Source organism: Carcharhinus amblyrhynchos, chromosome 1 (genome assembly GCF_965287045.1).
Source record: "Carcharhinus amblyrhynchos chromosome 1, sCarAmb.v2.hapA, whole genome shotgun sequence".
NCBI classification, from domain to species: domain Eukaryota; kingdom Metazoa; phylum Chordata; class Chondrichthyes; order Carcharhiniformes; family Carcharhinidae; genus Carcharhinus; species Carcharhinus amblyrhynchos.
The window spans coordinates 56,488,291-56,515,122 of NC_137324.1; the positions used below are offsets into that span (position 1 = coordinate 56,488,291).

At 42.0% G+C, this 26,832-nt stretch overlaps 1 protein-coding gene across 9 annotated transcripts in view; it reads left to right on the forward strand.

Annotated features, from left to right (window-relative positions):
- The window catches only part of LOC145340852 (protein unc-13 homolog B-like), a 580,250-nt gene that overhangs the window by 169,929 nt on the left and 383,489 nt on the right, over positions 1 to 26,832 (forward strand). For 8 of the 9 annotated variants that reach the window (XM_080185311.1, XM_080185327.1, XM_080185336.1 and 5 more), the window contains exon 3: positions 24,579 to 24,678. The exons of the other annotated variant lie outside the window; for it this stretch is intronic. In XM_080185311.1, coding sequence (XP_080041437.1) covers positions 24,579 to 24,678 — 100 coding nt within the window. The remainder of the gene's footprint in view (positions 1 to 24,578; positions 24,679 to 26,832) is intronic. 9 annotated transcript variants of the gene reach the window in all.

Sequence of the window (26,832 nt, forward strand, 5' to 3'; positions counted from 1 at the left end):
GAAGGACCTAGATAGGCTGGGCGAATGGGCCAGGAACTGGCAAATGGAATTTAATGTTGGCAAATGTGAGGTTGTCCACTTTGGTAGGAATAATGGTATGAAGGACTATTACTTACGTGGCGAAAAACTGCAGCTTGCAACGGTGCAGAGGGACCTCGGGGTCCTTGTGCATGAGTCGCAAAAACCCAGCCTGCAGGTGCAGCAGGTGGTCAGGAAGGCTAATAGGATGCTGGCCTTCATAGCAAGGGGGATTGAATATAAAAGTAGATAGATCTTGCTGCAGCTGTATAGGGCACTGGTGAGGCCGCAGCTGGAGTACTGTGTGCAGTTTTGGTCTCCGCACTTACGCAAGGATATTTTGGCCTTGGAGGGAGTGCAGAGGAGGTTTACTAGGCTGATTCCGGAGTTGAGGGGGTTGAACTATGAGGAGAGGCTGAATAAACTAGGCTTGTACTCGTTAGAGTTTAGAAGAATGAGGGGAGATCTCATTGAGACATATAAGATGATGAATGGGATGGATAGGATAGAGGTGGAGAGGCTCTTCCCGTTCAGAAAGGACAGTAGGACTAGAGGGCACAGTCTCAGGATAAAGGGGGGGCGGTTTAGAACGGAGTTGAGGAGGAACTTCTTCACTCAAAGGATGGTGAATCTCTGGAATTCTCTGCCCGTTGAAGTGGTGGAGGCTGCCTCGCTAAATATTTTTAAGACGCAGCTTGATAGGTTTTTGATAGGTAAGGGGATTAAGGGTTATGGGGAGAGGGCGGGAATGTGGAACTGAGCCACGACAGATCAGCCATGATCTTATTGAATGGCGGGGCAGGCTCGAGGGGCTAGATGGCCTACTCCTGCTCCTATTTCTTATGTTCTTATCTTCTTATGTTATGTAGGGAAAAATTTTCCGTCTGACAAATGGATCATTGAAACATTGACAGAAGGTTGAGAGGGGAGATGGAGAGTCATTCTTTCAGTTATAGTGTTGTTGGAATCTGGAAGGCTTTACCTGAAAAGATGCTAGAAAGTGATTCCTGGAATAATTTTAAGTGACTTGGATGGACATTTGAGGATGAGGAACCTTGTGGCTTATGGACAAAAACCAAGGGTTTGGAATTGAGCATGAGTCCTCTTCCAAAGAGCCAGCAGAGTATGGATGGACCTCGTGTGCTGGAAGTTTCTCTGATGCTACAGGACATGCTGGTTCATGTACAGATTGATTAAAAGAAAATATCACGAGAAATGGAATTAATTGAATATTTTTTATGATTTAAAATGAGTGACTATTTGATTGGACCATTCTACTGGAACAGTTGAAACTGAAAGAAGAACTTGCATTTCTATCACAATATTGCAACCTTAGGATACACCAAAACACTTGACAGCCTATAAAAATAGGCTGTCAAGTCTGCCATCTTGGTTGTAACGTCTGAAAATGTAGTGGTCAATTTGTGCATGACAATATTCAGAAACAAAACAAGATAGGTATGTAGATAATCTGTTTTAATGGTACTGGTAGAAGGATCAATGTTAATCAGGACATCATGAGAACTCACCTGTTGTTGCTTATAAACGTGGAAAGTAAAAGCAGGAGTAGGCTATTTGGCCCTTTGAGCCTGCTCTGCCATTCATTATGATCATAGTTGATCATTCAACTCAATAACCTGATCCCACTTTCTGCCCCCATACCTTTTGATCCCCTTCACCCAAGAGCTTTATCTACTATCGTTAAAGTACCGTGTGCAGTTCTGATCACCATACTACAGGAAGGATGTCATTGGACGAGAGATGACCTGAAGGAAATTTATGATGATGTGCCAGGAATAGAGGTCTGCAGCGCAAAAAAGGCCTTTTCGCCCATCGTGTCTACATCAGTCAAAAACAGCCAATTTTTTCAGCACTTTACCCTTAGCCTTATATGTCTTGGCAACACAAGTATCTATCTAAATGCTTCTTCAATGTTATGAGGCTCTCTGCCTCTACCACCCTTTCAGGCTGTAAGTTTCACACTCCCATCACCCTCTGGATGAAAATGTTTTTCCTCACAGCCCCTCTAAACCTCCTGCCCCTTACCTTAAGTCCCCTGGTCATTGATCCTTCAACCAAGGGGAACTCATTATCATGCCTGGTAACTGAATTGAAACATATTACCTGAAGCGTATTTTCTGTGTTTGATTCGGGGAATGCAGATTAAGTTGAATGCAACTTAAGTTGAAAAAATACAAATAATAACTGGTTTGAAAAAAAAAGTCCGCATGATGGAATGAAATTAAGTATCGAGTTCAAAGTTCACTGAACCTGTGACAGATATACTTTCCTTAACCCCAGTGATTGGAAACGGTGGCCAGGAAACACACTTAATTTCAATGATTGATTTTCCTTCACTACTCATTGGCACCCACTATTCTAATAGGTGAAAGCTTTTCCAGCATTTCCAAGAACTTGAAAGATGGTTTAAAATACTGATGGTTCGGTTAATGACAGTGAACTCCCAGTAGCCAATCTCTATTCAACGATGGCAACCTTATTAATCTTAGGAAAAGTAAGGGTGTATTCTATTACAGTTCTCTAATGAGCTGAGTTGCTCTATTTTGTTCATAATGGTCATGTGAGCACTCAATAATATAACCTTGTATGACAAGCCATAAAACAACAAAAAATATGATCCTTCTGGCACGCATATCCCTAAAGAAGCAACCATTAAATATTCATGCCGTACTGACTGAGCAGGCCAGCAATATAGATCATAATTAAACATAGGTTTGAGTTTGTTGTGTTGTGGTGAATATTGAGTGCTTTCTTTATAATTAATGAATGTTGCTCATGGCATGTTAGGAATCAGTCAAGTTTATTTTCTGACAATCAGCTGGGAGTCACTGAAGAGTGCCAAAAATGACTTGCCCTTCTATCTATTGAATGCTTTCTTGGGTGATTTGGGAGGGATTAGAACCTGACCAATTGAGATTTGTGACATTTTCTTGGCAATAATAAGCTGGAATACCAATGTGGGTTCCATGTTCTCAGAGTCAGAGCAAGAAAGAAGACCATCTCCAGCTTACTGGGGTCAATTTTGGAGTAGGAACATGTCAATTGCATGTTGATGAATGTAATAATTGAGCAAAATATGCAAAAGATTGATATAAAAATGCTTATAGTGAATATAAGGGAAAATTGCACAAAACTGAACAGAAAATAAACATGATAGCAAGTTAGGTACAGATGTAAAAGTCATTTGTCCCACTACCTTATCGTTCTTTAAATGTCTAATGCCCTGCCATTGGTGCACCTACTTGTCCCTTGAACTATTCCAAGATATCTAATTGATGGCAAGAGATTTGCATATATGCAGTTCAGAAAAAGGTGCCACATATCTGTTCAAACCTCTGAAAAAACATTATTGGCTTCAGTTGAAGAGACACAGGTACAATCAGCAAATTTCACTTCTTTAGTCCCACAATTTCTGTTTTTAATAATCATAATTTACATTAAAAATGCCATTCCTTTTTCTTGATGAAAGCAGTATAAGTAATTTTCAAGAATCAATTTGATGTTTGAAATGGAGAGGGGGAGCAAGTTTGGAATGGGGTGTGGGAAATGGGATAACTGCACAAGTGGATATTTGCTTTAACTGACTTACGTGTAATGTGACTACTATATATTTTGTCACATCATGCTTCACTGCTCCTAGTGGATAATAACTTTTTGTGATAGTGTAAATAGATGATATTTGATTAGCCACCCATTACACATATCATGGTTTTCACTGGAATCAGGAGAAATGTACAACTGGTGACCAACCAGATAACGCTCTGTTTACATCGTTGTTAAAATTATCCTTTGTGTCTTTGCAAGTTTCTTGCAATTAATTAGGTCAAATCTGTATTCATAAAATAGCAGTAAGAGATGAGGAACATGAGAATAAAATCAGGAAAAACAGCCATCTAGTAGGGATGTATAAAGATAATGAACCCAACATAAACAACGAGCTAAATCACAAATAAAACATTGCAGAAGTAGAAAAATAAAGTTTAAAGCTTATTCATTAGTGTCACAAGTAGGCTTACATTAACACTATGATAAAGTTATTGTGAAAATCCTCTTGTCGCCACACTCTGGTGCCTGTTTGGGTACAATGAGGGAGAATTTAGCATGGCTAAGGCACCTATCAGCACGCCTTTCGGGTGTTTTTAAAAAATTATTTCCGTTGTTGTATTCTCCAGTTGACTAAATACTTATTACTAGATCAAGGCATATAGAACATCGAACATAGAACACAACAGCACAAACAGGCCGTTCGGCCCACAGGTTGCGCTGATCACATCTATACCTCCCAAGCCATAGAACTATCTGTAACTTCCAATACCATTAGATCCCATGTACTCATCCAGAAGTCTTTTAAGAGACCCTAGCGAGCTCGCCTCTACCACCACCGGCAGCCGATTCCACTCACTCACCACCCTCTGAGTGAAAAACTTTCCCCTACCATCTCCTCCGTACTTGCTTCCCAGCACCATGAACCTGTGTCCTCTCGTAGCGACCATTTCAGCCCTGGGAAATAGCCTCCGAGAATCCACCCTATCTATTCCTCTCAACATTTTATAAACCTCTATCAGGTCTCCTCTCAACCTTCGTCTCTCCAGGGAGAAGAGACCTAGCTCCCTCAACCTATCTTCATAAGGCATGCCTCCCAATCCAGGCAACATCCTTGTAAATCTCCTCTGCACCCTCTGAATAGCTTCCACATCCTTCCTGTAGTGAGGTGACCAGAACTGGGCACGGTACTCCAAGTGGGGTCTGACAAGGGTCCTATAAAGTTGCAGCATTACCTCCCGACTCCTAGACCCAATCCCTCGCTTAATGAAGGCCAGTACACCATATGCCTTCTTGACCACATCCTCCACCTGCGAGGCCGATTTAAGAGTCCTATGGACCCGGACCCCAAGATCCTTCTGCTCTTCAACTCAGCTAAGACTCCTACCCTTGATATTGTACTCCTGCATCCTGTTGGTCCTGCCAAAATGGACCACTACACATCTATCCGTGTTGAAGTCCACCTGCCACTTCTCTGCTCAGTCTTGCATCCTATCTATGTCATTCTGCAACTTCTGACATCCCTCCAGACTATCCACAACACCACCAACCTTCGTATATTCGGCGAACTTACTAACCCATCCCTCCACTTCTTCATCCAGATCATTTATGAAAATGACAAACAGCAAGGGTCCGAGAACAGGTCCCTGGGGCACTCCACTGGTGACCGACCTCCATGCAGAAAAAGACCCATCCACAACCACTCTCTGCCTTCTGCAGGCAAGCCAGTTCTGGATCCACAAGGCCAAAGCCCCTTGGATTCCATGCCGTCTCACCTTCTCAAGAAGTCTCACTTTTATAGAGCAAGAAGGAGAAAAAATACATAAAAACCAGGAAAATATCATCTAACTTAGACGTGTGATAATGTTTCCATTGTAAGAAGTCTGCGTTGAGAAACCTGAGCCTTCGATTTTTACACGTTCCCAGTCTCATCCCTGTTAGTTTGGTGAGGCTCAGTGCTTTATATACACCATTTTCAGAACTTCATGATTGAGAGCAAGCCTATCTATTCACAGAGTACCAAATATTCATATATGTCAGTCTGCCAAATCTTGCAGACATCTATTGATGGAAAATTAATGTAAATTAAAATTTCCATGGAAACCTTGAGGAGGAGTGAAGGTCATTTGATTTTTTCATACATAACACCCTAAACATGGTTAAGAATGAACTTTGTCTGGGATGATTTAGAAATAACACAAAGCAAACTCCTGGAAATACAGTTGGGAGTTTAGGAAAGAGAAAAGTAAGTGGGACGTGATAGTTTATAGAGAAAGGAAAACAACAGTCAACATACTCCAAGTAGAGGTGGACTTGATAGTGTAGAAGGACAGATGGAATTGAGAGTTCACGTTTGCAGGATGTTAAAAGATACCACCTTTCCAGCTAGCTGGTTTGGAAATATCTTGTGTGCTTTTTATCTTTTAAAGATCATAAATGTGAAATCTTATCAAATACTGAAGAGGTCTGGAACTAAATGACAAAGATATGGGATAGATGGTTAGACAGTGGCGTAGTGGTAATGCCACTGGACCAGTAATCCAAAAACCAATGTTAATGCTCTTGGGGCATGGGTTCTGGAACAAATAAATCTGGGATATGAAGTTAGTTTCAATAATAGTTTCCCTGAAACCATCAGCAATTGTTGTAAAAACCCATCTGGTTCAATAATTCTGGTTAGGGAAGGAAATCTGCCATTCAACAATGCGATTTAAAACCAGCAACTTTGGATGGTTCTTCCATTTTTGTATTCGTAATTACTCTGAAAGAGCTGTAAACAGAAAAAGCATCTCTAACTTAAGAATAAATTAAACATCCAGACCGAGCTTTGCACCGTACATCCTGACCTCCCAAGGCCCCCAATCATAGTCCTGTCAAATGGTGGAACAGGCTGTAAGGGCTGAATATCCTACTCCTCTGTATAAACAGAAAATTCTGAAAATACTCTGCAGGTTTGGCAGCATCTGTGGAGAGGGAAACACAGTTAACATTTCAGATAAGTTGTTACATGATCTTGGTTTGTCTGTTTAAAAAAACAGTTTGGTCTTTAATACGGCGGTAATTATGGGGGATTTCAATCTACACATTGATTGGTCGACCCATGTTGGACGCGGTGGGCTTGAGGAGGAGTTCTTGGAATGCTGCCAGGATAGTTTCCTTGAACAGTGTGTGTTGGAGCCGACGAGGGAGCGAGCTATCTTGGATCTGGTGTTATGTAATGAGGTGGGTAGAATTAGGGACCTTGTGGTGAAGGATCCTCTTGGGAAGAGTGATCATTGTACGGTGGAGTTTCTGATGCAGATGGAGGAGGAGAAAGTGGGTTCCCGGACATGTGTCCTTTGTTTGAACAGAGGGGAGTATGGTAGGATGAGAGAGGAATTGGCGAATGTTGATTGGGGGAGTGTGTTGGAAGGTAGGTCTGCTGAGGAACAGTGGAGGATCTTTAAGGAGATCTTTCTTGGTGCTCAGCAGAAATTTATTCCAATGGTTAAAAAGGATAGGAGGAGGAGAGGTAATCAGCCATGGATAACGAAGGAGGTGAAGGAAAGTGTTAAATTAAAAGCGGATGCGTTTAGAGTAGCTAAGAGTAGTGGGCGAGAAGAGGATTGAAAGAGGTTTAAATGTCAACAAAGAATGACAAAGAAATTGATAAAGAAGGGTAGGATAAACTATGAAGCTGGGCTAGCGCTTAATATAAAAAAGGATAGCAAGAGTTTTTATAAATACATAAAAAGGAAGAGGCTGGCTAGGGTGAACATTGGACCCTTAGAGGATGAGAGGGGGGACTTAGTGGTAGGGGATGGGGAAATGGCTGAGGCCCTGAATAACTTTTTTGTTTCGGTCTTCACGGAGGAGGACGTGAATAATTTGCTGGGTGTTAGCGATGGAAAGATGGTAGGAGTGGAGGGCCTGAATGAAATTATTGTTACTAGAGAGGCGGTGCTCGACAGACTGGAGGGACTAATTGTGAACAAGTCCCCAGGACCGGATGGAATGCATCCAAGGGTTCTGAAGGAAATGGCGGAGGTGATAGTGGATGCCTTGGTGATTATTTTCCAAACGTCGCTGGATTCCGGGGAATTGTCGGAAGATTGGAAAACGGCTAATGTTACGCCGTTGTTTAAGAAGGGTGGCAGGCAAAAGACGGGGAATTATAGGCTGGTTAGTTTAACGTCTGTTGTAGGAAAAATGTTAGAATCCGTGATCAAGGAGAAAATAGCGAGGCATGTTGAGGAGAATTGTTTGGTAGAGCAGATGCAGCACAGTTTCGTTAAGGGGAAGTCGTGTCTGACGAATTTATTGGAGATCTATGAGGATGTGTCTAGGGCGGTGAATAGAGGAGAGCCGGTGGATGTGGTGTTTCTTGATTTTCAGAAGGCGTTTGACAAGGTGCCTCACTAGAGGTTATTGCAGAAGGTCAGGGGGCATGGAGTTGGGGGTAAGGTGTTAGCGTGGATAGAGGATTGGCTGTCAAATAGGAGGCAGAGAGTGGGGGTCAATGGGTGCTATTCGGATTGGCGGTTGGTGACTAGTGGAGTGCCCCAGGGGTCGGTGCTGGGGCCTCAGCTATTTAGCATTTATATAGATGATCTGGAGGAGGGAACCGAGTGTATGGTGTCGAAATTTGCTGATGACACCAAGATTGGTGGAACGGCAAATTGCGCGGAGGGTGTGGAGAGTCTGCAGAAGGATCTAGATAGGCTGGGCGAATGGGCCAGGAACTGGCAAATGGAATTTAATGTTGGCAAATGTGAGGTTGTCCACTTTGGTAGGAATAATGGTAGGAAGGACTATTACTTACATGGCGAAAAACTGCAGCTTGCAACGGTGCAGAGGGACCTTGGGGTCCTTGTGCATGAGTCGCAAAAACCCAGCCTGCAGGTGCAGCAGGTGGTCAGGAAGGCGAATGGCATGCTGGCCTTCATAGCGAGGGGGATTGAATATAAAAGTAGGGAGGTCTTGCTGCAGCTGTATAGGGCACTGGTGAGGCCGCAGCTGGAGTACTGTGTGCAGTTTTGGTCACCGCACTTACGCAAGGATATTTTGGCCTTGGAGGGAGTGCAGAGGAGGTTTACTAGGCTGAAACCGGAGTTGAGGGGGTTAAACTATGAGGAGAGGCTGAATAAACTAGGCTTGTACTTGTTACAGTTTAGAAGAATGAGGGGAGATCTCATTGAGACGTAGAAGATGTTGAATGGGATGGATTGGATAGAGGTGGAGAGGCTCTTCCCGTTCAGAAAGGACAGTAGGACTAGAGGGCACAGTCTCAGGATAAAGGGGGGGTGGTTTAGAACGGAGTTGAGGAGGAACTTCTTCACTCAAAGGGTGGTGAATCTCTGGAATTCTCTGCCCGTTGAAGTGGTGGAGGCTGCCTCGCTCAATTTTTTTAAGACACGGGTTGATAGGTTTTTGATAGGTAAGGGGATTAAGGGTTATGGGGAGAGGGTGGGAATGTGGAACTGAGCCACGACAGATCAGCCATGATCTTATTGAATGGCGGGGCAGGCTCGAGGGGCTAGATGGCCTACTCCTGCTCCTATTTCTTATGTTCTTATTATGTTCTTATGTAATGAGTTTTAACTGTTGTCTCCATTATGAGATCACACTTTAAAAACTAGTATTGCTGGCTTAAGGATTGTTTAAAGGAATAGTTGTTCAAGGTTATTCATTTATTAACGCCCTTGCCACTATTGATCTTTGTTTACACTGGATTACAATTTCTGTGTCCTGTGTTTCATGAGGTCCTCTACATTGTACATGCTCTACTAAGTAAATATTATGCAAGTTTACTTTGCCAAATAAAGCTATTATTGACTACTCATTGGAGCACAAGGTTATAAAAAAAACTGGATTTGACCATGACATATTCTGAGAAAACCAAAGGTACAAAGTTCCATGTGTACCAGGTTTGTGTTCTCAATACTCTCCTTTACAATAGCGGGGCATGGACAACTTATGCAAACCAAGAAAAGCAGCTGAACAAGCTTCCACCTCCACTGTCAAACAGATACAGGGTACCTCCTGGAAACACAGAGGGCCAAGCATGGAAATATAATCGGTGTAAGGGTCCCCATATGTTTGACCTCTTCAACCAGAGCTATCCCTGCTGGCTGGGCTACATGATGGCACCAAAGATCTGCGGGTTAGGTTGATTGGCCATGCTTAAAAAAAAATTGCCCTTAGTGTCCTGAAATGCAAAGATTAGAGGGATTAGTGGGTAAATATGTAGGGATATAGGGGTAGGGCCTGGTTGGGATTGTGATCAGTACAGACTCGATGGGCCAGATGACCTCTTTCTGTATTGTAGGATTTCTATGATTTCTATGACTTCTATGAATACGAACATGCGAATTATAAAGAATAGGCTGCTCAACCCCTCAAGCCTGCTCTACCATTCAATAAGATTATGGCTGATTTGATTGTAACTTCATCCCCATATCGCTGCTGACTCTAAATAAGCTTTCACCCCCTTGCTCATCAAGATTCTCTCTTGCTTTGCCTTAAAAATATTCAAAGAGTCTGTTTCCACTGCCTTTTGAGAAAGAGAGTTCTAGAGACTCTCGACTCTGAGAGAAAAGGTTCCCTTCTCTGTCTTAAATGTGTGACCCCTTACTTTTAAACATTGACTCCTAGTTCTAGATTCCCTGACAAGAGGAACCTTCCTCTCCGGGTCCACCCTCTCAATGCCCCTCAGGATCTTAAAGGTTTTGACCAAGTCTCCTCTTACTGTTCTAAACTCTAGTAGATATAAACTTAGCCTCTCCAACCTTTCCTCATAAAAGAACCCATCTGGCATTAGTCTAAAGAACCTTCTCTCAACTGCTTCTCTTGGATATCGCCAAAGATGTATTCGACAGCACGATTGCCATCAGCGCACAACCAGGTTGCCCAGGCCTGTGATACAAGGATGTTTGAAATCAGCATTTGTTATTTCTAAAATTCAAACCAACTGAGTATAATTGTTCCTAGGTTTCATTCAGTTCTGAGCATGCAAAAACATAGGGTAGGTGTCTTTGCCACATGCAATGTCAATGGGCAGTGCTAAGTATTTATTTCCTTGTTTTTACTTATTATTGTTGACCATTCCACAAAAGCATTTGAAGAAAACTGTTCACATTTTCAGTGATTTTTGTATCCATCAGTTTACTTTAGCTGATCCATTTTGTGGTCAGGATATGTAGGGAGTATGAACTGGCCATGAAAGCAAGCAAAGCCTCTGTGTAAAAAAGATACTGACAATATTTTCTGCTATTTGGCATTTTCAAACCTCATAAAATTATTATAAAATGTTCCGTCTCGGTATTAAGATATTGAAATTGAAAGTCGGTTTGCTACTTTCATTACGATGTGCAGGATTGTATTAGCCTGAGCTTAGTTAAAACTCAGCTGTCCATATAATAACTCACATCAAGTGAAATATGTTATGCCCATAAATTCGTTTAGTTCTATAATGCTCCAAGGTCTGTGCTTCTCCAATTCTGGCCTGTTACACGCTCCTGGGTTTAATATCCGCACCATTGGCTGTGCCTTCATTTTATCAAGGCCCTAAGCTCTAGAATTTCCTCCCTAAACTTCTTCGCTTCTGTTGTTCACTTTCAGATACTCTTTTAAACCTACCTCTTGGGGCAACCTTATGTCCCCTTTTGTATGATGCATGTGTTGAGCTATAAAACACAAGTGTTAATTATATATTAAATGTTACTGTGCAACTTTATTGTTTGTTTCTATTGATCACAGAGTTTTACAGCACAGAAAGGGCCTTTTAGCCCATTGTGAATGTGCCGAACATCAGATACCTATCTATTCCAATCCAATTTTCCAGTACGTGATCTATAGTCTCTTTTCTGGGGTCACCTTAATTTTCGAGTGTTAAAATAGGGTCACATTGGAAAATTGTTTGGGAAGCACTGGGTTAGACCAAGAAGTTTTGAGGGGAATCATATAGAGCATAAGTACCAACATGGACTAATTAGTCTGTTGTGCCATAGGCTCCATGTAATTATTTTCTTGCTGGCAGAAAGTATAATTGGAATGATGTTACTTGGCCAATATTTTGGGCAATATATGAGCTGTACATACATTTTGTGGAATTCAGTGATCTTGAAAATAGATCATCCCCCTCTGATAAATATTTTTGAAATTGTATCCTGAATTTATTGCTGCAATACCTTCACCTGGATTAAAAACAGTATCTTCATTTCTATTTCCTGCTATGTATAGTATTGCAGCTAACTTCACCCTTTATTAGAGTCATGGAGTCATAGAGGTTTATAGCATGTCTGATTAATGTATTTGAAAATGAATGCATGAATGTTTTTTTCTGCTTGTTGGGAAACGTAAGTGAAAAAAGTGTAATTCCATGTTACCATTTATCAAGCTGCACAAATGCTGTAACAACAGAATTTTCGTTAACTTGAGTTCCAGTAAGCATGGGCTGTTGAAACCTTGTCCTGAAGTCCTGTTAACGGAGTTTGCAAAAGATTGGTGATTCAATTTCTAATTGTGCAGTCATGTTTCCTACAATTTAATTTTGCATCTTCATTTCTTAAGCTGCAGGTTTTATGTGTATTAAGCTTTCTGCGCCTTGGGGTTAGCAAATTGTACTCAGGGACGCAGCAGTGGCAAAATTTAATGTTAGCCTTGCATTGAGAGGTGTGCTGTATTTTTTATTTAAATTTTAGTTTCACTTCAGCAAAACTGTCCCATAACTCAGTTTTGGAGTGGTAAGTAGTATTTCTATGTATAAATAATTGCACGAAATTAATAGTTTGGGGAGAAATGTTCGGTGTGTAGCAATGATTTTGCGAAGGTAAAGTTCTACAGACAGGCAATTAAAGAAAAATACAATTTTAGTTGTAGATTAAATTTAGCACAACTTGATTGTATCCAAACTACAGCTGCACATTCAACCTGAATTGGTTTAATTTTTTACTCATGCGGCCGTTATGATGTAATTGTAGCCAGAATCTGGAATCCGTTTGAGCCCTGACTTCCAACTGGCACTAGGCAAGATTAGAATTGGTGTGAAACCAAAACAACTTTGCTGAGCACTAAGCTCATTGTGTAAATGTCCCCTCAATGAGCAACAAAAATAGCAGCATCACTTAACTCTTGCATTTGCTGTTCTGTATTATAGTTGTATATTTGTGACCTGCAGAATGCCTTTGTGTGTATAGCTGAATGCTGGGCTCCCAACTCCACAAGATCTTGAAACCCTGGCCGAAATTGTGAAATATATTAATTTTTAAGCTTTAAAAAAAACAAGCTTCGGAACTGAAACAAATCTTAATTCTCAAACAAAGTGGGATACATTTTTATTTCATGTGATAGTGTCAAAAGGGTGATTGCTCCAATGGAAATAAAAGTTGGGAGATGTAAAATGGGTTGCCAACTTGCTACCAACCGATTTACAATATCACATAGCAAGATCTACCCAGTTGCATTCTAATAGTAACCCGTAACTGTGTCTTCAGTTTAAAATTTAATAAAGGAATACAAATTGAGGAAACCTAGGGCTGGATTTTCAGTTGCCCATGGGGGGAAGCTGAGTGCAAGTGTGCTTTGAAAATTACACTCATGGATGGCTTGTCAGCTTCTTGACACTTCCTTGTCACGCTGCAATTTTCAAAAAGGGGAAGCAGGCAATCCAGTTAAGTTGCTGTTAAGCCTGATGATGAGTTTAGAGGCCGGAGAAGGATGGAATCAAGTTTTCAAAGGTAAGAACAGAAAGAGTGAACAGCCTGAAGCATGTTAGTGCACAGCTGTCAGGAGCACAGTGGGGAAACCATTATTTATTATGGAAAAATTGAGGGGCTCATGTGGTAGCATAATGTTGTTGCAATTTAAGTACCTGATGAGTGAACTACTGGACATTTGTTTGGACCATGAAACTACTGGTCCTCTGCTCTCCTGTGTGCTCCATTTGTCCAGGCAACAGCAAATCCATTCAAGCTGCCTTCTGCCATTGAAAATTCTAGTTCTAGAAGAGCTGGTCCTTGCCTTCAGGCAGTGCCCAACTCCATTAACTGGGCACCAAACTCACCTCCAGCCCTATCAGGGGCTATGCATATAAAAATCTCCTTGCATCTTTGATACTGATGCAGCATGGAGTTGGGTGCCTGCAAGAGATCAGTGAAACAGACTGAAAATCCAGCACCTGAAATGTACTCCAGAGGATGCTGAAACTTAGTTTATTTCCAATGATGAGCAATCCATATGTGATATATTATACCAAAATTCAGTACAAATTGAAGAGTCTACAGTTCCCTGTGTTTACTTTGGTAATTTTATACAGATGTGCAGGTAAGGAAAACCACATAATGTATGTATTTCTGCATAATATACATATTTGGCTAACCATTTTTTTTATTATATGGTCTAGCATTTGAATTGAAATTAAATTGAATATGAAGTTGGATTACCTGGTTATGCAGCTTAATTTTTCCGGATTTAACGTAACATCCTGTTCATGTCCGCTCCAGCAGTTCTTAGCTTGTGGTCAAGCTTGAGTATTAATAGGCGTGATATACTGCGCAGAATCAATATAATTTAAAAATTTGCATGTACAGGATGTAGGAATATTTCTTAATATCCCGAACAGGAAAAGTTAAAGCATTTTGATTGTTTCATCTCCATTTCAATTAAAAATAACCTTATTACAATGAGTCTCTCTTCTTATCTGCCTCTCTCATCTTCCATTGATTAAAATATATAAAACTAATGCTGAAGCCAACAAATTGGTGGGAAAACAAATTAAGCATTTTGGTGGGTTCCCTGTCCTTCCACTTTAAGCCCCCTTCCAGTTAAATTTAATAATGCTTAATGTGCTGGAGAGAAAAGCGATGTGAATTTATTTCTTGTATATTACAAATGCATATATTATATATTGTATATTACTTATATCTGCAAAACGATGCCTTTCTTTTCATCTCATTATATTTTGGTTACATCTGTATCTCTGTAGCTTGCATTGATCACTTTACATTCCCTGCCACTATTCACTTAGCTCTAAGTTCCCTCATTTCCTCCATTGGTACCTCTGCCATGTTTGGACCATTCATGCCTTCAGTACTTATTTTTACATGCACAATCTTAGAGTGCACTTCCTGTCCACACTTACTATTTCTATTTTGATTTTTAAATAACTTATTTTGCCCACTTTATAATAGGAAGTCTGTGTTGTCAACATTTGTCTGCTACACTACTGCAGGCCTTGGCCACTTAGTCAGGCTCTGTTATGAGGCTGTACTTGTATGGCTTTGGCAACTTGGTGATGTCATATGTGCAAATTGCCTAGGTCTGCTGTAACTTTTTAGTCGCCTTCTTCAGGCCTCATCCTGGAAAGAAAGCAAGTAGTGTAGCATTTTTATGAAGTATATTTCTTTGGCATATCTGGTGCATTTTCACCAGTCACTCAGACTGTGATTGATCTGTACAACTAACTCAATTTTGCCAACCTTCGATTCATATCCCTTGATCCCTCAGCTAATAAAAATCTGTCGATTTCAATCTTGAAAATTACAATTGACCCAGCATCCACAGCCTTTTGGGAGAGAGTTGCAGATTTCCATGACTCATTGTGTAAAAATATGCTTTCTCATTTCACTCCTCAAAGACCCTGATCCAGATTGGAGATTGTGCTCCATAGATCTGGATCTTTCCCCTCTCCCTACAAAAGAGGAAATAGCTGCTGCTCCCTGTCTATTCTGATGAATCCTTTTATCATTTTAAAATTTCACTTACATCACTCCACAAACTCCGAAACTCAAGGGGATACAAGCCAAGTTTATGCAGCAAGTCCTCATAATTCAACCCGTTGAGGCTTGGTATCGATCTGGTGAATCCATCCAAAGCCAATTTTTCCAAATGAAACACAGTACTCCAGATGAATGACCAAGGTTCTGCACAACTGAACATCAGGTCTTAACTTTTGTATGCCAAACCCTAAGTTCAATATTTCATGAACTGTTGAGTGTTTTTTTTTACCTGTGCAATGACTTCCCATGTTCTGCCCACATGGATGCACAAATCCTTTGTGCATCACCCTAAGGGAAGGCTGCAAATACAGGTCTAGCCAGCGATGCCCATATCACTGAATCTCAGAATTATTACAGTGCAGAAGGAGACCATTTGCCCATGGTGGGTTACATCAGCTCTCCAAAAGAGTATTACAGTTTAGTGCCATTTTCCTGCCTTTAAACATATGAAAAATATACATTGATCATAACTGTTTCCTATTACTCAGCCATTTTGTATCTACATTGCTACTGTCCCTTTTACTCCATGAGCGAAAACTTTTCACACATGTTCGTTGTGTACATGTTTTGAAAGTCCTTATATACCACATTAACAGCATTGCCCTCATCAACCCCCTCTGCTATCTCTTCAAAAAATCTGGCTTAGTTAAGCATGATTTTCCCTTTAGTAATTCATGCTGGCTGTTCCTAATCAACCAACCTGTTTCCAAGTGACTATTAATTCTACCTTGAATAGTTTTTTCTAAAAGTTTCCCCACTACTGAAATTAAACTGACTGGTCCGTAATTGCTGGGCATATCCTTAGAAATGTTTTTGAACAAAAGCCACAAGGACAAAATTATTCTGATTTTGAATTACCACAATCCTGAAATAGAATTCCTACACTTTGGAAGGTGGTCCCCCGTAACACCTCACATTTACCATCTAACCTACACATCTTTGGACACTAATGGACTAAGGGGCAATTTACTATGGCCAGTCAATCTAACCTGCACATTTTTGGACTGAGAGGAAACTGGAGAACTTGAAGGAAACCCACGCAGACACGTGGAGAACATGCAAACATAAGAACATAAGAAATAGGAGCAGGAGTAGGCCATCTAGCCCCTCGAGCCTGCCCCGCCATTCAATAAGATCATGGCTGATCTGTGGTGTCTCAGTTCCACATTCCCGCCTTCTCCCCATAACCCTTAATCCCCTTGCCTATCAAAAACCTATCAACCTGTGTCTTAAATATACTTAGCGAGGCAGCCTCCACCACATCAGTGGGCAGAGAATTCCAGAGATTCACCACCCTTTGAGTGAACAAGTTCCTCCTCAACTCCGTTCTAAACCGCCCCCCCCCCTTTATCTTGAGGCTGTGCCCCCTAGTCCTACTGTCCTTTCTGAGCGGGAAGAGCCTCTCCACCTATCCGTCCCATTCATCATCTTATATGTCTCAATGAGATCTCCCCTCATTCTTCTAAACTCTAACAAGTACAAGCCTAGTTTATTCAGCCTCTCCTCATAGTTCAACCCCCTCAACTCCGTTATCAGCCTCATAAACCTCCTCTGCACTCCCTCCAAGGCCAAAATACCCTTGCGTAAGTGCGGCGACCAAAACTGCACACAGTACTCCAGCTGCGGCCTCACCAGTGCCCTATACAGCTGCAGCAAGACCTCCCTACTTTTATATTCAATCCCCCTTGCTATGAAGGCCAGCGTCCCATTTGCCTTCCTGACCACCTGCTGCACCTGCAGGCTGGGTTTTTGCGACTCATGCACAAGGACCCCGAGGTCCCTCTACACCGTCGCATGCTGCAGTTTTTCGCCATGTAAGTAATAGTCCTTCTAACACACTCCCCCAATCAACATTTGCCAATTCCTCTCTCATCCTACCGTACTCCCCTCTGTTCAAACAAAGGACACATGTCCGGGAACCCACTTTCTCCTCCTCCATCTGCATCAGAAACTCCACCATACAATGATCACTCTTCCCAAGAGGATCCTTCACCACAAGGTCCCTAATTCTACCCACCTCATTACATAACACCAGATCCAAGATAGCTCGCTCCCTCGTTGGCTCCAGCACACACTGTTCGAGGAAACTATCCTGGCAGCATTCGAAGAACTCTTCCTCAAGCCCACCGTGTCCAACATGGGTCGACGAATCAATATGCAGATTGAAATCCCCCATAATTATCGCCGTTCCGTTCCTGCACACTGCATTTATTTGCGCGTTAACAGCCCGCCCCACCTCCAGATCATTATTTGGGGGCCTATAAACGACACCCACCAGCGTCTTCCTCCCTTTGCTGTTCCTAATCTCCACCCACAACGATTCCACTTTCTGCTCTTTGGCTCCTATTATCATCCCTTACTACCACCCTGATGCTATCCTTAATCAGCAGAGCTACGCACCCCCCACCCTTTTCCTTCTGCCTATCCTTCCTAAACACTTGATAGCCCTGTACATTCAGCTCCCAGTCCCTGTCACCTTGTAGCCACATCTCTGTAATGGCCACCAGATCATATCCATTTGTGCTGATCTGCGCCACCAGCTCATTCACTTTATTCCGAATGCTTCGTGCATTCAGATAAAGTGCCTTCATCCCAGCCTTCACCTGTACCCTATTTGCCAGAATGCCACCAACCACACTCACGCCCCCTACTCCTTTTATTATTGGGACATCCTTGGCCTCTTCCCTTACCTGTACCCTCTCCTTTACTTTAGACCCCGTAATTTCACCTACCCTCGCACCCTCCCCCCCCCCAATTAGTTTAAAGCCCTATCTACAGTCCTATCTACACGATTCGCCAGGACTCTGGTCCCAGCATGGTTCAGACCAACCCCATCCCACCTGAACAGGTCCCACCTATCCCAATACTGGTGCCAATGCCCCATAAATTGCCCCATAAACTCTACAGTCAACCAAGTCTGGAATTGAAAACCTAAGCCCCTGGCGTCATGAGGCAGCAGTACCAACCAGTGTGCCACCATGTTGTTATGCCCACTCAGTCTAAGCAGACTGTTCCTACCTACCCAATTTAGTATGCTTCCTAACACACTGTGATCTGCAAACTTGGATATACAACGTTTATTCCTTAATCCAAGTCATTTATATGCATAATTAGATCATGTTCCCTTTATTCCTACCCTGTGTCTACAACCAGCCAATGAATTACCAACCAATGTCACATTGTTATTCCCAATTCTGTGTACTTCTGTTTTTGCAAGTCATCTCTTATATGGAATCTTATTAAATGGCTTTTAGAGATCCATGTGAACAGAATTCACAGATATTCCCCCATTCACCATGCCAAGGACCTCCTGAAAAATTTGACACTGACTCTCCGTGATCAGCTTGTATTTAAAGTTTATAAAGTTTATTTATTAGTGTCACAAATAGGTTTACATTAACATTACTGTGAAAATCCCCTTGTCGCCACATTCTGGCGCATGTTCGGGTACACCGAGGGAGAATTTAACATGGCCAATTCACCTGACCAGCGCGTCTTTGGACTGTGGGAAGAAACTGGAGCATCCGGAGGAAACCTATGCAGACGGGATAAGGTGAAGACTCCACACAGACAGTGACCCAAGCTGTCACATGTCCCTGACACTGTGAAGCAGCAGTGCTAACCACTGTGGTATATTTGTCCAAATGCTGTGTCACACTTTCTCTGATGCCAATAACATCCCCACAAATGATGTTATACTGACACAACAGTAGTCGCCTGGTTTTTCCTTTCCTTTAATGTACCTATTTTTGCAGTTTTCCAACCAAAACACACAATTCTGGACCCCAAGGCATTCCAGAAAATTAAGATTAATGCATTTATAGTTTCCTTACCTTTTGTTTTAATACTTTGGAATGGAAACCATCGGGTCCTGTACAGTTGTTTCTTTTATTTTCCATTATTTTCTCTATTACTATTTATTTATTTATATTGAGTCCATGAAGTTGATCTATTTAACAGATTTTTAGCTCCTCTGTAGAACATAACAAGATCATAAGACATAGGAGCAGAATTAGACCACTTGGCCCATTGAGTCTGTTCTGCCATTCAATCATGGTGGATAATTTTCTCATTTCCATTCTCCTCCGTTTTCCCCATAACTCCTGATCCCTTTATTAATCAAGAACCTATCTATCTGTGTCTCAAAAACACTCAATGACCAGGCCGCCACAACCTTCTGCGCGGAGTTCCACAGTTTCACCAATCTCGGCTTGAAGAAATTCATCTGTTTTAAAGGATCGCCCCTTTAGTCTGAGGTTGTGCCCTCTAGTTCTAGTTTTTCCACATCCAGTATATCCAGGCCTCGCAGTATTCTGTAAATTTCAATAAGATCCCCCCCTCATCCTTCTAAACTCCAACGAGTACAGACCCAGAGTCCTCAACCGTCCCTCATACAACAAGCTCTTCATTCCAGGGATCATTCTTGTGAACCTCCTCTGGACCCTTTCCAAGGCCAGCCACATCTTCCTTTGGTACGGGGCCCAAAATTGCTCACAATACTCCAAATGGGGTCTGACCAGAGTCTTATACAGCCTGCTGTTGTATTTTAGCCCTCTCGACATGAATGCTAACATTGCATTTGTCTTGCTAACTGCTAACTGAACCTGCACATTAACCTTAAGAGAATCTTGAACAATGACTTTCAAGTTCCTTTCTGATTTTGATTTCTAAGCATTTCCCCATTTAGAAAATAGTCTTTGCCTCCAGTCCTCCTTCCAAAGTGTATAACCTAACATTTTTCCACATCGTATTCCATCTGCCACTTGATTTCCTCTGAACTGTTGATCTTTTGAAAATGGATACAAAGGGCTTGATTTTTCTATCAAGTTGCGCCCGTTTTCAGGTGCGAAGACTTGGTAAAGTTGGGTGTGAGGCGAGTAGCGGAATCGGCGACCGCCTTTGCGCCAGGTCCTCCTTTACCAAGCGCTTAAAATGGTCATGATCTGGACTGCATCCAAAAAGGGTGCAACAGCAGTTTAAATACATTTGCACGCATTTAAATTGACTTTATGGGCTGGACATCCAATCTTACCAGCATTTTCCCCTTTATCACTATGTTCACCTGCCACAGATTTGGGCACTTCAGCTTCTGAGGAGGTTAAGTTCAGAGCTTCTGGCGGCTTTTTGACTCAGATTGGTGGTGGGTGGGAGAGAGGCGGGTCAGATGGCTCTCTGGTGGTAGGGATTCCACTGCCACTCAACGTGCGATTGTTGCGGGGCAAGAGGGGTAGGGGGCCCTGATCAGTCTGGATAGCAGGGGGTGGGTGGAGGGATAAGGGGGACAGTAATGTTGTGGGGATGGAGCAAAGTCTGTGGGGACCAAGGGGTGGCATTATCCGGCCGGGAGCGATGTGGCAGGGGAGTACTTTTCTTTTTTTACTGCGCATGTGCAGTTGACGGCTTCAATCAGAGCTGCAGTGTTTTGGATGGGTTAAGCCCCGCCCACAGTCTTCTGCAGCATCATTCAGAATTGCTAATTTCTTTTTCAGGCAGAGAATGAATGGGGGCACCTGAGAACAGGTCTAAAAGTTAGGTCTGAAACACTCCCAGATTCAGCATTTAAAATCAAATTGATAAAGTCGGGCCCAAAGTATTCATTTAACAAGTCTGTTATTTACTTATTGTCCATTATAATGCCTACGTTAGTTTTTAATTAGCCCAAATTCCCTTTTATTACCCTCTTTTTTAATACGTAAAAAAAGTTTGCTGCTAACTTGGATATCCTCTGCAAGTTTTTGGCACAAGTGGCCTCCCTTGTCTGTGTGGGCAGCACAGTGGCATAGTTGTTAGCACTGCTGCCTCACAGCACCAGTGACCCGGTTTAATTCCCAGCTTGGGTCACTGTCTGTCAGTGTGGACTCTGAACGTTCTTGTCGTGTCTGTGTAGGTTTCCTCCAACTGCTCTTGATTTCTTCCACAGTCCGAAAGATGTGCTGGTGAGGTGCATTGGCTATGTTAAATTCTTCCTCAGTGTATCTGAACAGGTGCTGGAGTGTGGTGACTAGGGGATTTTCACAGTGACTTCATTGCAGTGTTAATGTAAGCCTACTTGTGACACTCATAAGTAAATTTTAAAAACTTTAAACTTTGCCCATGTCTTTATCTCCCAACTTGGCTGTTTCAGTGCTCACTCCACCCTCTATAATCTTGAGCTCATCCAAAAATTCTGCTACTCATATCTCACGCAAAGTTCCATCAGCAGAGGGTGAATTTTCGAGAAACCATTTACTTGCATTAGCATGCGATGCATGCTCATTCAAAGACCACCTTGCTGGAATTAAGTTCCTCCACCAAATACAAGTTAAGGACGTTCAATTTTACAATTTTACAAGATTGGTGTGCACCTGGTGAACTTCAACTCTTCCATGTTTTTGAGGTCAGTGAATGCTGCCTTCACATTCCTGGGGATAACTCACATCTTCACTTATACCAGGTGCACAAACTGAAGGCTGGAAGTACTTTGCAGATGGCTTAAGGGGAACGGGGGAAGAGGGTGGAGTTGTGGGGGGAATAGTGGGGGGTGGGGAGACTGTCTGCTTGCCCTTTAAATATCTACCTTCGAACCTATGACGTAATGCTGAGGAGGGCAAATGTTGCTCTGAGTCAATCCCTAAGTAATGAACTGAACATTATAAGACTGCCGTGTTCAGCCGTCCTGCAGCCCAGCATGAATCTCCCACAATTCCGCTTGTACCGTCAAACTTAGACTTCAGAGCGGAAGATTTTGCCAAGAGTCTATTTCTGCTGTTATCAGGCTTGTTGACTTACACTGGCAATGCCTCTATATTCAAAATCTCATCTTTTTGTTGATATACCTCCATGGCCCTGCCCAATACTGCCCCTTTTTTTTTATAGTGGCTGGAAATTCCCCTCAGCACTATTTTGTTATCCATGGGTAAATTATGCTTTAAAGGCCTACAGCCTTTCATAAAGTTGTGAGTGATCCATTTTGTTTTATTACATGGTCCATTACAGATCTCTGCATGGTTGTGCATGCGTGCTGTTTAGAGCCAACGTCACTGTTCTCCCACTGGCCCTATACTCCTATCCCAGCATTTGCCCCATTCCAGCTCTAGTTTCAAAAATCCCATTTTAACTCACTGGTAGCATTCTCACTCTCCTCACACATCTCATTCTACTCTTCATATTCATATCCATTCCATTTTAGCTCTCTCACATCCCACAGTTAGCTCCTGTTTCCCAACACAAGAACTTACACTTTTAGCAAAGCAGATGAAGTGCGAAATCAGTCAGGATAATGTAGACAGCTTGAAAGTCTGGTCCTGAATCTTAGAAAACATTAAAAGTCAAACAGTGAAACAAATTCTATTCTCTCATCCATCAATAGACAGTTTCAATTAAGCTGTGATTTCCAGATTGGTATAAGTGACTCAGTAAATGCTGAAGGCAGGTGTTCATTGGCTATACTCCAGATATAATCAATGACCTAATCTGCATCATAAAACTACCTGTCAGAAAAAAATCATGTGCTTTGTGAGACTAAATCCATTCATCAACTTCACTCCAGATTCGCGTTTATCTGGTCATGAAGGGCTGTACCCACTGGCATTGTGATCTTCAGGTACTGTAAGCCTCTCTAAGCCACTCGGCTCCAGCTGGAGTCAGGGTTCATTGAAAGCTACTGAATAGGAAGCACTCCCAAGGCTCATTATTAATCCAGGGCTGATAACCAGATGCAGATACTGGATTGGTCAGTTCCACCTGGCTTAACCTTTTCCTTCAGATTGCCAGCTTACAGATAATTTTCCCAAGTCTCTTCTCCCTCCCACAACCTTCCCAATGAATTCAGAGTTCCAAAGTTCACAGGAGCTGTGAGACCTAATCTAAGTCCTGGCTCCTGCCCTTCTCACCGTGTGCTGTTGACGTATGGGCACACCCTGCTCTCCCTCCACTTGAACACATATTCCTTCAATCTCTTTTTCTTACTCTTTCCAACCACTATTATGAATGGGATTTGATGCTCAGTCCCAATTGATTGCTCGAGCTTGTCGCTGTCAGAGGCTTGTTTATTACAAAGACCAAAGGAACAGCCCCTTCGGCCAGCCAAGCCTGCACCGACCATGAACTAAAACCCCTAACCTTCCAGGGACAATGCCCTGTATTCCCATCCTATTCATGTATTTGTCAAGTTGCCCCTTAAAAGTTACTATCATGTCTACTTCCACTACCTCTCCTGGCAGTGAGTTCCAGGCACCTGCCACCCTGAATTTCACAGTAACTTCATTGCAGGGTTAATATTAGCTTTATTTGTGACTAATAAATAAACTTTAAACTTCAGATCAACTTTAAACCTGTGTAACCATGTTACAGATTGTTGCTTGGATGTGTACTTGTAGATCTTAGAGGGAGAATTGGCATCACTTCTCTCTGTCTCTAATCTTATGCAGTTTGACAATCTTTTGAGATCCCTGCTCTCCTCCATTTCTGACTCTTTGGCGTTCCTGACTTTAATGTAACAGTATTGGTGGCTATGCCTTCAACTAAATTATAAGGAAAGGCTGGATAGACTGGGACTTTTTCCTCTGGAGCATAGGAGGCTCAGGAGTGATCTTACAGAGGTCCATAAAATAATGAGGGGCACAGCTCAGCTAGATAGTCAATATCTTTTCCCAAAGGTAGGGGAGTCTAAAACTAGAGGGCAAAGATTTAAGGTGAGAGGGGAGAGACATAAAAGTGTCCAGAGGGGCAATTTTTTCACACAGAGGGTGGTAAGGTCTGGAACAAGCTGCCAGAGGTAGTACTAGAGGTGGGTACAATTTTGTTTTTTAGAAAAACATTTAGATAGTTACATGGGTACGATGGGTATAGAGGGATATGAGCCAAATGTGGGCAATTGGGACTAGCTTAGGGGTTTTAAAGAAGAAAGGGCGGCATAGACAAGTTGGGCCGAATGGCCTGATTCCATGCTGTAAACCTCTATGGCTCTCACTGTGTGGGCTCTAAATTCTGGAATTCCATCCATAACTCTGTCTTTATTTCTATCTCTCTCCTTTGTCATTCCTTGAAACTTGTATTTTTTAAAAAACTATGTGGTTCAATGTTTGTTAATGTTCCTGTAAAGTGTTTTGTGATGTTTTTAGTGTATTAGAGATGTTAAGTTAATTTAAGTTGTTGTTCTCCTCTGCAAAAACCACTGGTGGTTGCTTAAGTTAAAAAGGAACTGCTGGAATTTGTATCTGACTCCCACTCAGATTAAAAGGTCTTTTTCTTCTTTGACAGATAAATTTAACACTTATGTGACGCTGAAAGTACAGAATGTAAAAAGCACCACAATAGCAGTGCGAGGGGATCAGCCTTGTTGGGAGCAAGACTTCATGTTGTAAGTAATGATTTAACAGACAAGTTTTTCAGACAAGGGTACAAAAAAAGGGACTTCTTGTGTACAGCATCCTCTACAATTTACCTGGATAAATAAAAGCATAATGAAAAGGCTTATGAAAGCCAATGTGATGAGTTGTTTCTCGGATTCTTCAAGAAGATTTAATTATGCAAAAATTGCCTTGAAATCTATGTCACTGACAAATTTAGATCCTCATAATTGCTCGCCAGATGGTAGATTTAGAATATTACTTTGCCCACTAATCTGCTGCTTGGTTTTATGAACTGAGGATCACGTTCTGAATTCTGACAGGAACAATTAACATTTTACTATTAAAATTAATTGGAGTGTTCCAGTCTAATGGTAAAGTTTTCTAAGTGTGCCTTGTATTGAAAAAGAATTCTATTTCTTACAGCTTTTCACCCAATAACTGGTCCAGCGTGAGTCCTGCTTCATGGAGTGACAGATGTGGTAGTGCAGCTATTACATCTGTCACAGTGTCATTGTATGGCTTTGGAAATAGATCAGGAATATAAAAAGTTACATACTGCTGAGCCCTCCCACTGGCAAAGCAGGATTCTTGCTTTACCTATCATTGAATATATTTATTTTTAATTATTTTACCTTATTTGATTGTTTCAGGTAAAAATGTGAATAATAGAGATTTTACCATGCTGATTGATGTCTCATTGTCCTTTATATCTTTCCTAGCACTTAAGTTAGATGTTTTATTAAACTTGCTGGATAAAATCTCTGGTTTTGGAATGTGCATTACAATGTTCTTCTTGTAATTTTTCTTTCTCATGCTCAGATGACACAGCTGAGAGTGGGAACTTGCTCTGTGAAAAATAATGGCCATGCCATCAAAATCCTGATACTATGGTGCTATGTGTTAGAGTGATAATGACGAGTTGCTTGGATACTTTAAAATTAGATTTGCACTGCTGCTAATTAATCCATGACAAAAAAAAGAGATAAATTGTTTATAAGGTAATGATTTAAATTGGAAAATGCCCACAATAATATCTATTAAAAAAGATTTTGGGTGTTTGACAGTTAAACAGCTCATTGCTGATGACACCAAGATTGGGGGAACTGCAAATTGTGCGGAGGGTGTGGAGAGTCTGCAGAAGGATCTAGATAGGCTGGGCGAATGGGCCAGGAAATGGCAAATGGAATTTAATGTTGGCAAGTGTGAGGTGGTCCACTTTGGTAGGAATAATGGTAGGAAGGACTATTACTTACGGGGTGAAAAACTGCAGCAGGCGGCGGTGCAGAGGGACCTTGGGGTCCTGGTGCATGAGTCGCAAAAACCCAGCTTGCAGGTGCAGCAGGTGGTCAGGAAGGCGAATGGGATGCTGGCCTTCATAGCGAGGGGGATTGAATAAAAAAGTAGGGAGGTCTTGCTGCAGCTGTATAGGGCATTGGTGAGGCCGCAGCTGGAGTACTGTGTGCAGTTTTGGGCGCCGCACCTGTGCAAAGATATTTTGGCCTTGGAGGGAGTGCAGAGGAGGTTTACTAGGCTGATATCGGAGTTGAGGGGGTTGAGCTATGAGGAGAGGCTGAATAAACTAGGCTTGTACTCGTTAGAGTTTAGAAGAATGAGGGGAGATCTCATTGAGACGTATAAGATGATGAATGGGATGGATAGGATAGAGGTGGAGAGACTCTTCCCGCTCAAAAAAGACAGTAGGACTAGGGGGCACAGCCTCAAGATAAAAGGGGGGCGATTTAGAACGGAGTTGAGGAGGAACTTCTTCACTCAAAGGGTGGTGAATCTCTGGAATTCTCTGCCCGTTGAAGTGGTGGAGGCTGCCTCGCTAAATATTTTTAAGACGCGGGTTGATGGGTTTTTGATAAGAGAGGGGATTAAGGGTTATGGGGAGAGGGCGGGAAAGTGGAACTGAGCAGCGACAGATCAGCCATGATCTTATTGAATGGCGGGGCAGGCTCGAAGGGCTGGATGGCCTACTCCTGCTCCTATTTCTTATGTTCTTATGTTCAAGCAATTTCAGTTTATTTGGAATCACCTGTACATTATAAATAATTGACTTGTCAGAGAGGCTAATAGATTTAATTCCATTGAAATAAGAACATATATGCCGATATTTTACGACCTTGCTCAGGCGAGGCTTGTAAAATCCCACTCAAGGT